General features: G+C 54.8%; 1 protein-coding gene across 7 annotated transcripts in view; it reads left to right on the plus strand.

Moving 5' to 3' along the window:
- PLEC (plectin) overlaps positions 1-14,633 on the plus strand; it is a 127,105-nt gene that overhangs the window by 40,843 nt on the left and 71,629 nt on the right. For 2 of the 7 annotated variants that reach the window (XM_089518238.1, XM_089518239.1), the window contains exon 1: positions 7,423-7,566. The exons of the other annotated variants lie outside the window; for them this stretch is intronic. In XM_089518238.1, the coding sequence (XP_089374364.1) occupies positions 7,476-7,566 (91 nt within the window). In that variant the 5' untranslated portion in view covers positions 7,423-7,475. Of the gene's footprint in view, positions 1-7,422; positions 7,567-14,633 lie in introns of those variants that run through there. 7 annotated transcript variants of the gene reach the window in all.

Consider the following 14,633-nt stretch of genomic DNA (forward strand, 5'->3'; position numbering starts at 1 on the left):
TTTGGTGAGCTCTGGGCAAGACGGTGAGGGAGAACTTATATCTGAAGGACACAGCAAGCGGCGGTGGACGGGGGGGAGATGGACAGATGGCCCCCAACCTGGGAGGGTCCGGTTCTGGTCCAGTGATCCTCTAAGAGGCTGCTACAGACGTGGGGGCAAGTCCAGGATGGTGGCAGCGGTCGTAGTGCTGGTAGTAGTGGTGGGGTGTCCATCAGCTCCTTCAGCCCTGGACGCATGAGGCATTGTGAAATGTGAGCCGGGGGTCCGTGATTTGCTCAGTGTCCTGATTTAAAAAGCAGTTGAATATCCCAGGCCTGTTTAAATGAACTAAATTAAATTGTAGCTCTTCTCTATTGCCACAGCGCACTACAGTTTTGAGAATTCCATAGCACTGAGCCATGGCAGTTGAAGTGGTATCAAACTGGACACTTTCTGCAGCCTGAGAGAAGGATTGCAAGGTGGAGGCAGACTGATATTGGGAGACATGGGCTTTCATGTAGCCTAGATCTAAACCTTACAAGGGCTTTATAGTTCATTACCAGCACTGTGAGCTGTTCCTGAATGGCCATCTGTCAATGGGGAATTGGGGGTGCTTTCGTTTTTTGTGGGTTTTTGGGCTATGTGGCCATGTTCCATAAAAGTTTCTTCCTGGGGGTGCTTTGATTGTGAGTTCCTGCATGGCAGAAGAAGGGGATTCAACTGGATGGCCCTTGGGGTCTCTTCCAACTCTATGGTTCTATGACAGTAGTCTGGCCACAATAGTTTGGACCAGCTGGCTAGAAATATAGGGAATGTCAAGAAAAGCAGGAACTTGTTCACACTGCACTGTTACAGTGCTATGATTCCACTTTAATTGCCATGGCTGCAGCTTGTGGAATCCTGGGATTTGCAGTTTGGGGAGGCACAAGAGTTCTTTAGGGCTTCTCCCTGCACTGCAAACCCCAGGATCCCATAGGATAGAACCATCACGGTTAAAGTGGAATCATAGGATACATCTACACTGCAGAATTAATCCATCTTGGCAGCATTTTAATTGCCTTAGCTCAGTGCTATGGAATCAATAGAAGTATAGTGTCCAGATCAAGAGAAGTAATTGTGCCACTATATTCTGCTCTGGTCAGGCCCCACCTGGAATACTGTGTCCAGTTCTGGGCCCCACAATTCAAAAAGGACATTGAGAAACTGGAGCCATGTGTCCAAAGGAGAGCAACTAAAATGGTGAAGAGTCTGGAAACCATGAAGCCCTATGAGGAGCAACTGAGGGAACTGCTGGGGAAGTTTAGCCTGGAGAAGAGAAGGTTAAGAGGTGATATGACAGCCCTGTTTAAATACTTGAAGGGATGCCATGTTGAGGAGGGAACAAGCTTGTTTTCTGCGGCTCCAGAGAATAGGACACAATGCAATGGATGCAAGCTCCAGGAAAGAGATTCCAGCTCAACATTAGGAAGAACTCCCTGAGAGTAAGGGCTGTTCGACAGAGGAACACACTCCTTCCTCGGAGTGTAGTGGAGTCTCCGTCTTTGGAGGTCTTTAAGCAGAGGTTAGATGGCCATCTGTCAATGGGGATGCTTTGATTGAGATTTCCTGCATGGCAGAATGGGGTTGGACTGGATCAGGGCCCTTGTGGTCTCTTCCAACTCTGTTATTCTATGATTCAATGAATTCTGGGAATTCTCATTTTGTGGGTCATTTAGCCTTTCTCTGTCAGAGAGCTCTGCTGCCATAACAAACTACAAATGCCAGGATTCCATAGCACTGAGTCTGGCAGTTAAAGTGCTGTCAAACTGGATTGTTTCTGCAGTGTGGATGCAGCCAAAGTGCTATAACTGGAAAGGCTGTAGAACCAATTCCTGAACGGTTTCCAGGGTGGCCCTGGAAGGAGATAGAAGAAGGGGCATTACCCATTGGGCAGTGAAGACGGCATGCCTACCAGGAGCATCAGGGAAGCCCAGGGCGAGGGCTGGCTGGGGGCACCTCTTGGGGAAGATAGTGGCGATGGGTCAAGAGGGTGGAATGGCTCCTCTCTCCCTTTGCTCTGGTCATCTTTGGAGAAGGGAATGGGCTTCAGCTGGGAAAAGGAGAAGAGGAGGCACTTGCAACCATGAGTAGAGGAGAAAAGGCCCAGTGGTCACCTGCTCTCCAGGTCCAGAGGAAAGGGGTCTGCTGGGCACCTCAAGGTCTGGAGACAGGCAAATTGCCCTATGGGGAGATGGTGGCACCCAGTGACCATTCAGCCTGATACTGAGAGAGCAGGCAAATTCTGCTGCAAACCTCGGAGGCTGCAAAGAGGCTACGCTTGGAGGGCGAAGGTGAGCCAGAGCTTCCCTCCGTCTGCGGTGGAGCTGTCAGTTGATAAGCCCAGACGGCTGTGCAAATCTCGGCCTCCCCCTCCTCCTCCCGAGGTGCAGATCTGGAAATCCCTGGTAGCTGGCAGCGGGAGCTTGATCGTTCTGTGCCACGGGGAGCTGCTCCCTCCTCTTGCTCCCGCCTTGGGTGCCTTGATGTGGTTCTTGGTGCCAAGGGTTCGGAGGCAACTCACGCCTCTGGAATGCCAAGGGCTGTGTGTGGGTGCGTGCCCTCACCTTCCTCTTTGCAATACCTGGCCCTTGGATTGCTGGGGCTGAGCTCAGTCTAGAGTTTCCTGGCAGGGAGAGCAAAGGGGAGGATATGGATTCAATCTATAGAATTGTAGAAGAGGCCCCAAGGGCCATCCAGTCCAACCCAAGGTTCACAAGATAAAAAGAAAAGAACGTAGCTTGGTACTAACTGAGAGAGAGAGGGGATGGTAGGATTTTAAAAGTTGGGTTCCAAATGGCATTAAGCTGTCTATAGAACTAAAACCAGAGCAAAGAACAAAAGTAGCACCGGACACTGGGGAAAGAGGTCCATTCCCAAAGGCCTGGTATCAGAAGTGCCCAAAGGGGCAATTCACCAACTGAGGAAGGGACTCACAAGGAGGCAGCCAGACCTGCCTTCCTGGGAAGGGGCTCCTGGGTCTGGGGGCAGCTGCCAAGAAGACCCCCCCTCAGGGTGAAGGTCCCAGTCTGGAAACAGGGAATCGCTTGTGGGCCTGGGTCCATGTGGTGAAAAAGACCTCAGCCCCTCTGGGTGTAGCTTCTTGCTACCACCGTAGTGTTGCTGCAATGGGGGAAGATTGACCCTTTGGGCATTTCCAACAGTCTCCTTCCTCTCCAGATGTAGGGGAGCTTGGAAACCAGATGTAGTAACCAAAGAGCCAGCTGGGCCTTGCATTTGTCTGCTGCATGCTCCTTGCTTATTAATAACTGAATTCTAGGCTTGGAAGAGACATCCAGGGGGCAGCCAGTCCAACCCCATTTATGCAATGCAGGAACTCACAGTCAAAGCCCCCCCCCCGGATGGCCATTCAGCCTCAGCATGAAAACCTTCCAAGAAGGAGGAGGTGCCACCATATTTCATTGCAGCGTCTTCTACTGTTGCACAGCTCTTACTGTCGGGAAGCTCTTCCTACTTTTTAGGTGGATTCCCCTTTGCTGTGGTCTGCATGCACTGCTTGGTGTCCCAGTCTTTGGAGCAGCAGAAAACAAGCTGGCTCCCTCAACATGACATTCCTTCAAATATTTGAACAGGCCTGTCATATCACCTCTCATACCCAGCTCCCTAAGTCTCTGCACAGAGGTCTTGGCTATTTCCACAAGTTCCTCAAATGTATTCAGGACTCTCCATGAATTAAGAGGCAGAGACTCCTGCAGACAGCCTCACCTTACAGGTCTTGCAGGTGCTCTTTGTTTTTCTGTGAATAAGCCTTTATCTGGCAGTATTCTTAGCAGGGCCTTGCTAAGAGGGCACCTGTGATGTTGCTTTCGGGTGCAGATGGACCAGGGGTTTCTTTGTTCATGGAGGCTGAGAGCAGATTGTAAAGCTGGGGGAGAGGTTCTGGGGCTGGGCAGGGCCCCCCAGAGGAGACCCTCCAAGGCAGCTGGGCGGAAGCGCTGCATGGTCTGAGCTGCCGGGGCGAGCAAGGTGTGCACCCCTCCAGATGTGGCACAATATTTAGAGGCCCACACTTTGCCTGCCCACTCCTTTATAAGCAGGGTTTGCTATGAAGTTTGTTGCTCTCCTCCTCATGTCGGGGAGAAAAAAGTGTCTCTTCCCCCACCTGCCCCATGCCTCCATTTAACCCTCGGGGAGGCATTGAGGGCATAAAGGGCAGGGATCTAGAGGTCTTTCACATCTAAAGTAAAACAGACCATTGCACAGTATTCCTGGCAAGACAGGTGTCCCCAGAGTGCTGTGGCCACCCTAAAGAGCAGTGGTTCCCAAGCTTTGGATGTTTTGGATTTCAGCTCCCAGAAGCCCCAGCCAGCTTGGCCAACATTCTGGGGACCACTGCTATAGAGACTACACTGCAAGGCATTGGGCAGCAAGGGGGCCAAAAAGTCTTTGACATGCAGCCTGGCTTACTTGCCTGAGCCGACTATGCAGGGAGCTTGGGGTGCCCTTTGTCTGCTCCAGCCCTTGCTGCTCCTGCTGCCAAGGGCAGTCTCTTCTGGGCAGCCCTTCCAGCCCTGGAGCCCACCCAACTTCATCAAAAGGCAAGGGGTTGGAGCCCCCCTCCCCCAGCAGGGCCAGTAGCCTCTTTTAGGGTGCTGCCCCCTATTTAAACACTGGTGTGCCTGAAGGTCTGAATGGGAATGGAATTTGCAAAGCCCCAAATGCTTTCCAAAAAGCTAGTTTAGGCCCTTATATGTAGCTTGGGATGGGAGGGATCTGTGGGTGGTGCTCCCATCAGCCCCAGGCAGCCATGGCAGATGATGGGACTTAGAGTCCAGCAATTTTTGGAAGCGCTCATATGTTCAGTACTAAATGGTTCTGCTTTGTGATCTGGACTAAATTGCCTTTGGGCTCCTTCTTTGGCTTAGGTCCCTGCTGCCTAAGAGGCCATATTTGCCCCCATGGGCTGATGCCTTGATCCCCAGACCCCCAGGAGAGGCCCTTTTCTCCATCCTGCCACCTTCACAAGGCAGTGCCTCCTCCATGGCTGCCCCTCAGCACTAGAACTCCCTCCTTGGGATGCCTGAAACCTAAGGCCACTGCCCTCCCTGCAAGGTGGGAAGAAGGCTCTTTTATTCCAACAGGCTCTGAGGACGGAAGGGACTGGAAATGGCTGCTGAAAAAGGGAAGGAAGTACCTGGGAAAGACATTTATGTTTTGGGACGGGTGTTTCTCTGAGCCAGTCCCTTCATTCCATGCCCTGTCACCAACTCCGAACTTTGGGGGTCTCCAGGAGGGGGCTCCTCTGCTCTGGCTTGGACAGAATACAGAGATGGAGCAAGCTTGTTTTCTGCTGCTCCAGAGACTAGAACACAAAACAATGGACACAAGCTAAAGGAAAAGAGATTCCAGCTCAACATTAGGAGGACCTTCCTGAGAGTAAGGGCTGTCCGACAGTGGAACACACTCCTTCCTCGGAGTGTAGCAGAGTCTCCTTCCTTGGAGGTTTTTAAACAGAGGCTAGATGGCCATCTGTCAAAGGGGATGCTTTGATGGAGAGTTCCTGCATGGCAGACGAGGGTTGGACTGGATCAGGACCCTTCTTGGGGTCTCTTCCAGCTCTAGGATTCTACAATTCTGTGACCTGCCCTGGCAGAGTGGCTTGCATTGGGGCAGCTGGATTGGGCAGAGGGGGCATACCTGGAGCCCTGGGGCACATCTGCTCCCCTAAAAGGCCAGGAACCGGCCTGGGTTGACCATTGCTGGCCTGGACTCTGCCTCCGGCCGCTCCCTTCAGGCCCTCCCTCCTTGCGAGGGCCTGGCAGGTGCATGCTCCGTGGTCCATGCTCCGGGTGGGGCACTCCATCGGGAATGATAACATGAGAGGGAGGGCACCCCACCCCTGCTGGACTTAGCTTGGCGCCAGATACCTGCCAGATGGAGATGGACCTTTGGCCCTCCCTCCCTGGCAGGCAAGACAGGGCAAACCTTGTAGGCCTTTCGTGGAAAGGGTCATGCCACCCTGGGCCTGCTGCACTCCCTCTCTGTGTCCAGTTCTGGGCACCACAATTCAAAAAGGGTGTTGGGAAACTGGAGCCAGGTGTCCAAAGGAGAGCGACTAAGATGGTGAAAGGTCTGGAAACCATGAAGCCCTATGAGGAGCAACTGAGGGAACTGCTGGGGGTGTTTAGCTGGAGAAGAGAAGGTTAGGAGGTGATATGAGAGCCCTATTAAAATACTTGAAGGGATGCCATATTGAGGAGGGAGCAAGCTTGTTTTCTGCTGCTCTAGAGAACAGGACCTGGAACAATGGATGCAAGGTACAGGAAAAGGTATTAGGAGGAACTTCCTGAGAGTAAGGGCTGTTTGACAGTGGAACAGACTCCTTCCTCTGCGATTATAGTGGAGTCTCCTTCTTTGGAGGCTGTCTTTAAGCAGAGGCTGGATGGCCCTGTGTCAATGGGGATGCTTTGATTGGGATTTCCTGCATGGCAGAAGAAGGGGCTTGGACTGGATCAGGGCCCTTCTTGGGGTCTCTTCCAACTCTAGGATTCTGTGATTCTCTGCTGCTGGGGTTGGGAGAGAGAGACCTCCAGGGCCCTGGGATGCTCTGCTTCTATCATCAGGGACTGGAAGCAGCCCAAGGCTTTGTGGGGCTTAAAGCAGGGCCCAGGCCTGTGGCCCTTGGCTCTCCTGCCGCTCTAGGCTTCTGGGGCGGTTCCTTGTGGTCAGGGGCAGCAGGAGCCCCCAGCCCCCTTCAAGGCCCCTGAGCCACGTGCCTGGCCCTGGCCTTTGGCAAGATGCCCCCCTGGGCTGCAGGCCTGGGTCTATTTTGTGAGGGCTGGCGTCACTTGTGGGGCAGCCGGGGGAGGGAGGGAGGGAGGGAGGGAAGGGGGCCAGCAGGGCTTTCTAAACCAATAGCTGTCGCTCTCCTTGCTCTCTCTGGGGCTGGCCGGGAAGGGGCTGGGGCTGGGGCTGGGGGTCCTGTCCGCCTCCTTCTCGGGTTCCAGGCCCTGAGGCAGCCAGCAGCTGGCCTTGGCCAAGGGGGGGGGGGGCAGAGCCCAAAGAGGGGCTGCCAAGTCTCCCTCGGCCAGCCCTTTGGGGGTCGCCTAAGACCCAATTCCAGTCAGCAAGGAGCCCCGGTTTGGGTCGCCAGAAGCAGAGGACCTGCCTGAAGGGGGCCTAGGCCTTCTGCCCCGTCCTCTCTGTCGAGGGGCATTCACAGAGTCCCGTCCAGCTGCTGGCTGAGGCCAGAAGGGGGGCAGGTGGGAAGGCTGGCCTTGGCCCCCTCTGGGCCCCGAGGGAGGGAGGGAGGGAGGGAGGGAGGGAGGGGCTTCCCAGGGGGAGGGGCCGAGGGGCGGGCGGGGGGCCTCGGCCGAGGGCCTTAAAGGGGCGGCGGGCGGCGGGCGGCAGGCATTCCTCCCCGCCCGCCTCCCCTCCCGCCCGCCCGGGGTCCCAGGCTCCTCCGCCCTCCGCCGAGTCCCTGCCCAGGGAGGGAGGCCATGGCCACCTTCGACCTGCGCCTGCTGCCCCCGAACCCCGAGGAGAAGGACTTCATCCAGGCCTACGAGGACGTCCGGGAGAAGTACAAAGGTGGGCCCGCCTCCGCCGCCTCCGCCGCCTCGCGCCTTGCCTTACTTGGGCATGGCCAGCCGGGAGCCAGGCAGCCAGGCAGGGAGAAGGGGCCACGGGCAGCCCCGGCCGGGCTCCGCTTTGGCAACTCCCTCCCTGCCTCCCGCCCTCCCAGGCCAAGGCCCGCCGCTGGACAAGGACCGGCCCGGCCGCATTCCTGGCCCTCCGGAGAGAGAAGGGCAGGGAGGCGCTCTGCACATGCCCCGAGGCCCTCCCTCCCTCCCTCGACCGGGAAGCCCTGCCAGGCCTTGCCCCCTGGGCCCATGTGGGGAGTGGGCATGGAGCCGGGGGTGTCCCCACAGCTGAGCCGGGCCAAGGGCCCAGAGATGCCCGCTGGGCGGGAGAGGGCCCTGCCTGGCACCAGCTCTGCCCGCCCCTTCCTCCTGGACTGTGCCACCATCGCCCATGCCCTCCTCTCGAGGGCACTCAAAGGCATAGTGTTAGGCAGTGCTTCCCAAACCTTGGTCTTCCCAGAATGCCCGAGGGCTGCCAAGCTGGCAGGGGCCTCCGGAGGAGCCCTTGGGCAAAGGCCCATCTGCCAAGGGACCTTCATGGAGAGAAGGAGGCTCCTCTGGGGCATTGCCCTCTCCAGGGAGTTGGGGGGGGGAGTATTGTTAGTATTATTATTACTAAGCTTTGTTTAGGTTCTTAATGATAATAATGGCGATGCCCCCCAGATGCCCTCCTTTTCTCCAGGGGCATTTTGGTGGGAGGCAGTTTTGCCCTGTTGCCTTCCAGCCCTCCCTGGCCCCCTTTGCTTCCAGCGTGGCATCATGGAAGCCAATGGGCAGCTCAGCCGCACAGTGGGCAAGGCTGGCAGGAGAGACCCCTAGGCAGCTGTGTGCGCCTGGAGGAAAGGAGGGTCCTCTCCATCGACATCCAAAGGTTCTGCACCTGTGTCCCCAAACCTAGCCTTGTCTCCTCTGCCCAGGCCTGCTGCCCTTCTTTGGGGATGGGGAACCTCTTGTGAGGGCCATGTACTTTGGGCGCATTGTGTGGCCACTCTGTGACTCCATGGAAAAGGCGAATGACTCTTCCCATTGCCTCCTGCTTTACTGGGCATCAGCCTCACCATCCAAAGGAGAGTAGCCCCACTGGCCAGGCTGCTGCTGGGCAAGGACTCCGCTTGTCCCTTGGAGGCACCCACCCAGTGCATCTGCTCTCCTGCCACATCATGGCAGCCACACAGTGAAACATGAAGAGTCAGGCGGGTATGTGGGTATATATAATAGAGAGAGAGCCAGCATGGTGTGCCCTTGAAGAGATGTTGGACTTCATCTCCCAGAAGCCACAGCCATGTTGACCAGGAGTCTGGGATTCTGGGAGCTGAAGTCCAGAATCCCTTAAAGAGCCCAGTTTGGGGACCACTGGTGCAATGGTTTGAGTGCTGAGACCTGACTAGAAGCCACACAAGAACAACAAACACATGAACATTATCCATGGAGAGAGAGATTGCAGCACAAAAAGTATTCTATATGGAGAGATCTTGTAGCCCCTTTGAGGCTAACGGAAAGCAAGCGGTTGGCCAAGGGCTGCAAGATCTCTCCCCAGACTCAGTCTCCAGACTAAGGCCGGATGGCTGCTCTTGATCTCTTCCGGCAGGCCTTCCCAGACTGGATAGATCCATTAGACTTGCCTCCCCCTCGATTGACACCTCTCTTGATACCGACACCCCCGTCCCCCCTCCAATAGAGGAAGATTCGTTTCTTCCGCTCATCTGCCCAAAATGTTAATGTATTCCTATTGGATAGTTCTAAATGTTTGATGTTGCTGATCGCTGTTTTTATGATGGGGGGAGGATTGGGGTCTTGGGGTTTTTAATTGTATTTTTTTAATTGTTTGATGTTTTATTTATACCGTTGGAATCCGCTTTGATTCCTTTGTGAAAAAGCAGAATGCAAATTGTTGTTGTTGTTGTTGTTGTTATTTGCCAGACCGGAGTGGGGCACTCTGTGAGCTGGCGATGTGGCCCCAGAGGAGTGGGAGGAGAAGGGTGGGTTTCTTGGAGGTCTTTCATTTGTACAGTAGCCATAAGTCAAAGCTGACAATGGTGGCACATAAAAACCACCAGACATTAAAAACCAGGCTAAAGTATATGTCTGTGTGTTCAATATGGATGGCGCCACAGCTGCCTTGAGCTGGCAAGGCCTGGGCAGGGGATGCTGGGGAGGTCCCTGGCTCTTGGGCACCTCTCTCTTGGAAGATTCCCCTGAACTGAAGCTGGCTTGAGGGGTGCCTCCTTCCCTTGTGGGACTGGCTGGGGTCAGGGACCAAGAGGCAGCAGCCCTGGGCCCAAAGCAGGTGTGGGCTGAGCTGCTCTGAGGCTCCTGGGGGCAGAAACAAGGGGGGAGAGGGCTGTGTATGGCATGGCCTTCAACCTGGGATTGTAGGGCCCAGGGTGTGCCAGGGGTCCAGGATGGGCAGCTAGCAGGTGCCTATCTGGGGAGAGAGGCACATGGGGCTTTCTCCACATTCTATGCTATGGGGGTGCACAGAGATGGGGGGCACCTGTGCTTTCTGACTTGCTCACAAACAGAAGGTGGACCCTTTTGCAGATGTCATGAAATAGTTTCAAGGGCAGCTAAGGAGGAAATGGTTTGCAAGGAGCTCCGAAAGAGTCTTTAGTTTACCAGCTGGAGGGCTTTAGATTGGCCAGTGAGCCCCAGTGTGTCCATGGGGGGCTTTGGAGAGTAGCCGGTGGGATGGGGATGGGGATGTAGCCCCCTTCCTCTCCTCCAAGCCCACCCTGCCAGCTGTTTCCAGCAGGAGAAGCAGAAGCTGCCTTTGACTGGGCCTGACTCTTTGGGCAGCGGGGGTTTCCATCTCGGGCCGGTTGCCAACTGCGACTTGTAGCAGCGGTGCCTCCGCTGGGATTTGGCCGGACTCTCCTCTTGAGGGATGATATCATGCCTTCCTCCTCTTCCTTGCATGGAACGCAAGGCGGCTTAACAGGCAGGTTGGAACAAAACACAGCTACGGAGATATATAGTACAAACCCTTTTAAGTACACATTCCTTTTCAATGAACGTGAAAAACATTTTTAAACATGTTGAAAAGTGCAGCACTGCCTTTCCCCTCCTTTTTTTCTTTTACAAAAGGAAACCTTTCTGCTTGTGGCACACTTTGAAAAGCAGGCGGGGGTCCAGAGGCAAAGGCCTTGTGCTCCTTGCCCCTCGGTCCAGTCCGGCTGGAGAGGGCTCTCCCTCTGGAGCAGGAAGCTCTTCCGCTCTTGGGCTTGGCTTTAAACTGTGTTTTGGTGGCTCTTGGTTCCTGAAGGGAGCCAGTACAATCCAAGCCCTAATCCTTGCCTAGTTTTCACAATGGAGGAGAGCTCAAGTGGATTCAGATTGATGGGAGGGGAGTAGTTTGCATAGTTTGTCTCCCCCCATTGCAGCTTCTCACCTTGAAGTTGCCAGCCCCCCTTCAAGCCCCTCTGTGCCCCCAGAGACCACCCGGCCTCCCTGCTTTCCCAGTCAGCTATCCTGGGACCAGCACCCTTGCTGTGGGGAGGAGAAGGGAGGGTGAGCCTTGCTCTGTGAGGGGAGGGTCTCCCAGCCTGGGGGGTGGGCAAGTGGGGGCTAGTCCTCCTCGCCTCCGATCCCGACCCATGGAGACCCTGTGGATGAGGCATCTCCAGGGCTCCCTGGCTCCACTGCTCTGCCTAGTTCCTGCAACTCCTACCCTTGACCTCCCCAATAGAGTCCAGTCCGTCCATCTAGCATGCGGCCTTCCTCTCTTTCTATGTCCCCCACCTTTCCCAGCGTGATTGTGTTTTCGGTGAGTCCTCTTTCCTCACGATGGTGGGGCCAAAGTACGGCAGCCTCAGCTCGGTCATCTTGGCTTCTTCCAGAGCAGGTTCAGGCTTGATCTGTTCTAGCACCCCTTGGTTTGACTTCTTGGCTGCCCAGGCATTCTCAGCACTTTTCCCAGCTCCACATTTCAAATGAATTGATTTTCTTCTTTCTTAACTGTCCAGCTCTCGCCTCCATACATTGTAATAGGGAATACGATGGCTTGTCTGAGTTTAAGTCTTGTGCTCAGTTGTTTATCTTTGCATTTGAGGATCTTTTCTAGTTCTTTCCTAGATGCCCTTCCCATTCTTAGCCTTCGTATGATTTCTTGACTGCAGTCCCTGTTCCTATCAATGTTTGATCCCAGCAATGAGAACTTTTTACTGTTTCTGTTTATTCATTGTCTAGCTTGAATTTGTGTACATTCTCCAGCATCTTTATATTTGTTTTCTTTCTGTTCAGCAGTAAGCCTGCCTTTGCACTTTCTTCCTTGATCTTCCTTGGTAGTTGTTCCAGGTCTGGGAGGTCTTCTGCTAGGATTATGGTGTCATCTGCGTATTTTATATTGTTGGTGTTCCTTCCTCCTATTTTCACTCCTCCTCCTTTTGTGTCCAAGCCTGCTTTCCTTACAGTATGTTCTGCATATAGATTAAATAAATGGGGTCATAAGATGCAGCCTTGTCTGACCCCTTTGCCAGTTGGGAACCATTCTGTTTCTCCAAATTCAGTTCTTATCATGGCCTCTTGTCCAGAATACAGATTCCGCGTTAGATGTGTTGGCACTCCCATCATGTCTTTAAGGGCCTCCCATAGCCTTTCGTGATCTATGCAGTCAAAGGCCTTGCTATACTCTAAAAAGCACATGCTGGTTTTCTTTTGGAATTGCTTGGTGCTCTCCATTAGCCACTTGGGACCCCCCCCCCCAATTTCCATGGAAAGGAGAGTAGGGTGGCCCTTCCCCTGCAGACAGGCTGGCAGGAGCTATTGGGGTGAATGGGGGGGGGGTGTCTGGCTGAAATGCCCGGTGTTTGGGGGTGGGATGAGCCTAAAGTCCTGCGCAGCAGAGGTTCCAGTACAGAGGCTGCACGGTTTGCATGTTTGGCGGATCTGATGTCCTGGTGAACTGCGTCTGGACGGCAGCACAGCCTCAATCATGTCTTTATTCCATTTTCCAGATGCCTTTTGCTCTAAAAAAGGCTCTGGAGCAGCGGGTGGGCTCCGACTGACTGAGGGGGGGAGGCATTTGACAGCTTTAGCAATGTATTCCTGCATAGCAGAGAGGTCCCTTCCAATTCAAAGATTCATGAATTCAAGAATGGTAGGGGATGATGGGAACTGCAATCCAAAAACATCCAGAAGGTTGGCCCCCTGGCCTCTTACGGGTAAAATAAGTCCTGCTAAGAGTTGGGCTTTCCTTGGCCAGGTGCTGTGGCTGCTGCCCTCCTCATTTGGCGGTCCCTCTGCCCACCCCACCGACCCCACGGCTGCTGCCCTCCTTATTCCAGGACAGAATGAGAGGAGGCCACCACCAGAGCCAGGGATCCCACCGGTGTTTGGACACCAGCCAGTGCCACCAAGTGTGTCATGGGGGGTTGGAGGGCACTGGGCAGTACAGAGCAGCCACCAGCAAAGCCAACGTTGGACCACGGGAGGGCAGGCAGCAGGCAGGCTGGCACAGGTTTCCTTGTCGTTTGCTGGTGCTTGGCCTGTGTCTTTGTGTGTGGCTTGTGATTTATGGACTTCTGTGGCTGCAGTGCGGCTGGCCCTTCCGGGAACCAGCCTGGCATAAAACTGTGGAAGAGGCATCTTTTAGAATACAGAAATGGGGTGGGGGGAGTGGGGGTTGTCGTTCCCGTGACCAAGATGCAGCAGAAATGGGACTGGGGGATACTGTGGTGTGAAAGCAGCATGGGGCTCTTTGGGTGGGCTTTGCAGGGTGGCATTTGCAGGCCAGGGGCAAGGCTAGCCCGGCAAGGCCCCATATCACAGGGGTCCTAGGGTGTCCCTGCATCCCCCATGGCTGAGGAGAAAGGGGGCAGGAGGGGACTGTTCGTGGATCCCAGACACTGAGGAGCCAACAAACATTGCACTGCAAAATTAACAGAGCAATAACTCAGCAGCATGGTGATAGTGTATAGTACGTATTTCTAAATTTAGGGCAAGGGAAAGGACCCAGAGCTCTTAAATCAATTCTGGGGTCTGGAAGCCCCCAGGGAATGCCAAACCCCTCTGAAGAAGACTACTAGCACTATCTTACTTTATCCTCCCCAGTAGACTTGTGGGTCACTGCTGATAAGAGACCTGCCTCTCTTGTCATGAACCCACTGCAGGACATGGCGCTCAGGCATTATGGTCCAGGGCATGCGTGTTTGGGGGGGGGGGCAGGCGGGCTGGGAATCTTTGCTGCTTCTGCTGCTGGTTCTGGTGAATCACTTCCTCTCTTTTCCCCAGAGACCCCCTTCCATTGCAACCCACAAGCCCCTTTGCAGGCTCTGCTGCCCTCAAACCCCGGGAAGAGTGGAGCAGGAAGAGGAAACCAAGGTCCTCTGAGGGGACAGTCAGCCCTGGCTCTTTTCCTAGGCCTTGGCTGGACTATTGGGAGGTCTTGGAGCAGCCCAGGCCAGCCCTTGCCCCTTGCGGTCCAACCCTCTGTGCCCACTTGAAAGGGCCTGGCTGCCAGGTGATACCAGAAGGATGGGCAGGGCAGGAGCAACCTTCCCCATATGTGGGCCTCTGACCAAGACCTTGCTGGCCTCTCTCCTTTCCACTACTTTGTTCTCCCTCCCCTTCCCTTCTGCTTGTTCTGCCAGAGCGGGCACAAGGAACCCGCGAAACAATACCAGGGGGCGAGAGGCACGGTGGGCCTCACAGTGCTGTGTCTCTGGGTCAGGGGTGCGTCATGTCCCCGCTGCACTCAGTCCCTGGGAGGGGTCTTCCCAGAACGCCTTTCCTGAGGAGTGACAGTGGCTGCTGTATCCGATGCCTGGCATCTTTGAGGAGGGGGCTCTGAGTTGAGGGGCTGGGGCTTATTCTCAGATCCTTATCCAGGAGGAACTTAGAAATGCAACTGCCCAGTCATTCACCTGTTTTAAATCGGGGTTCAGGAAGGGTTTTAAAAATGTCCCTGAACCCCAAATCCATCCGGTCAATGCTCATGTTGCACACTGGCAGAATGGTGGCTGCGTGGCTCTCCTTCCAGAGAACCTGCGTAGCACAGTTGGCCCTCCGCATTTGTGG

This window comes from Sceloporus occidentalis, unplaced genomic scaffold (assembly GCF_023333645.1).
Source record: "Sceloporus occidentalis isolate IW3139 unplaced genomic scaffold, rSceOcc1.0.p SCAF_3, whole genome shotgun sequence".
NCBI lineage: Eukaryota > Metazoa > Chordata > Lepidosauria > Squamata > Phrynosomatidae > Sceloporus > Sceloporus occidentalis.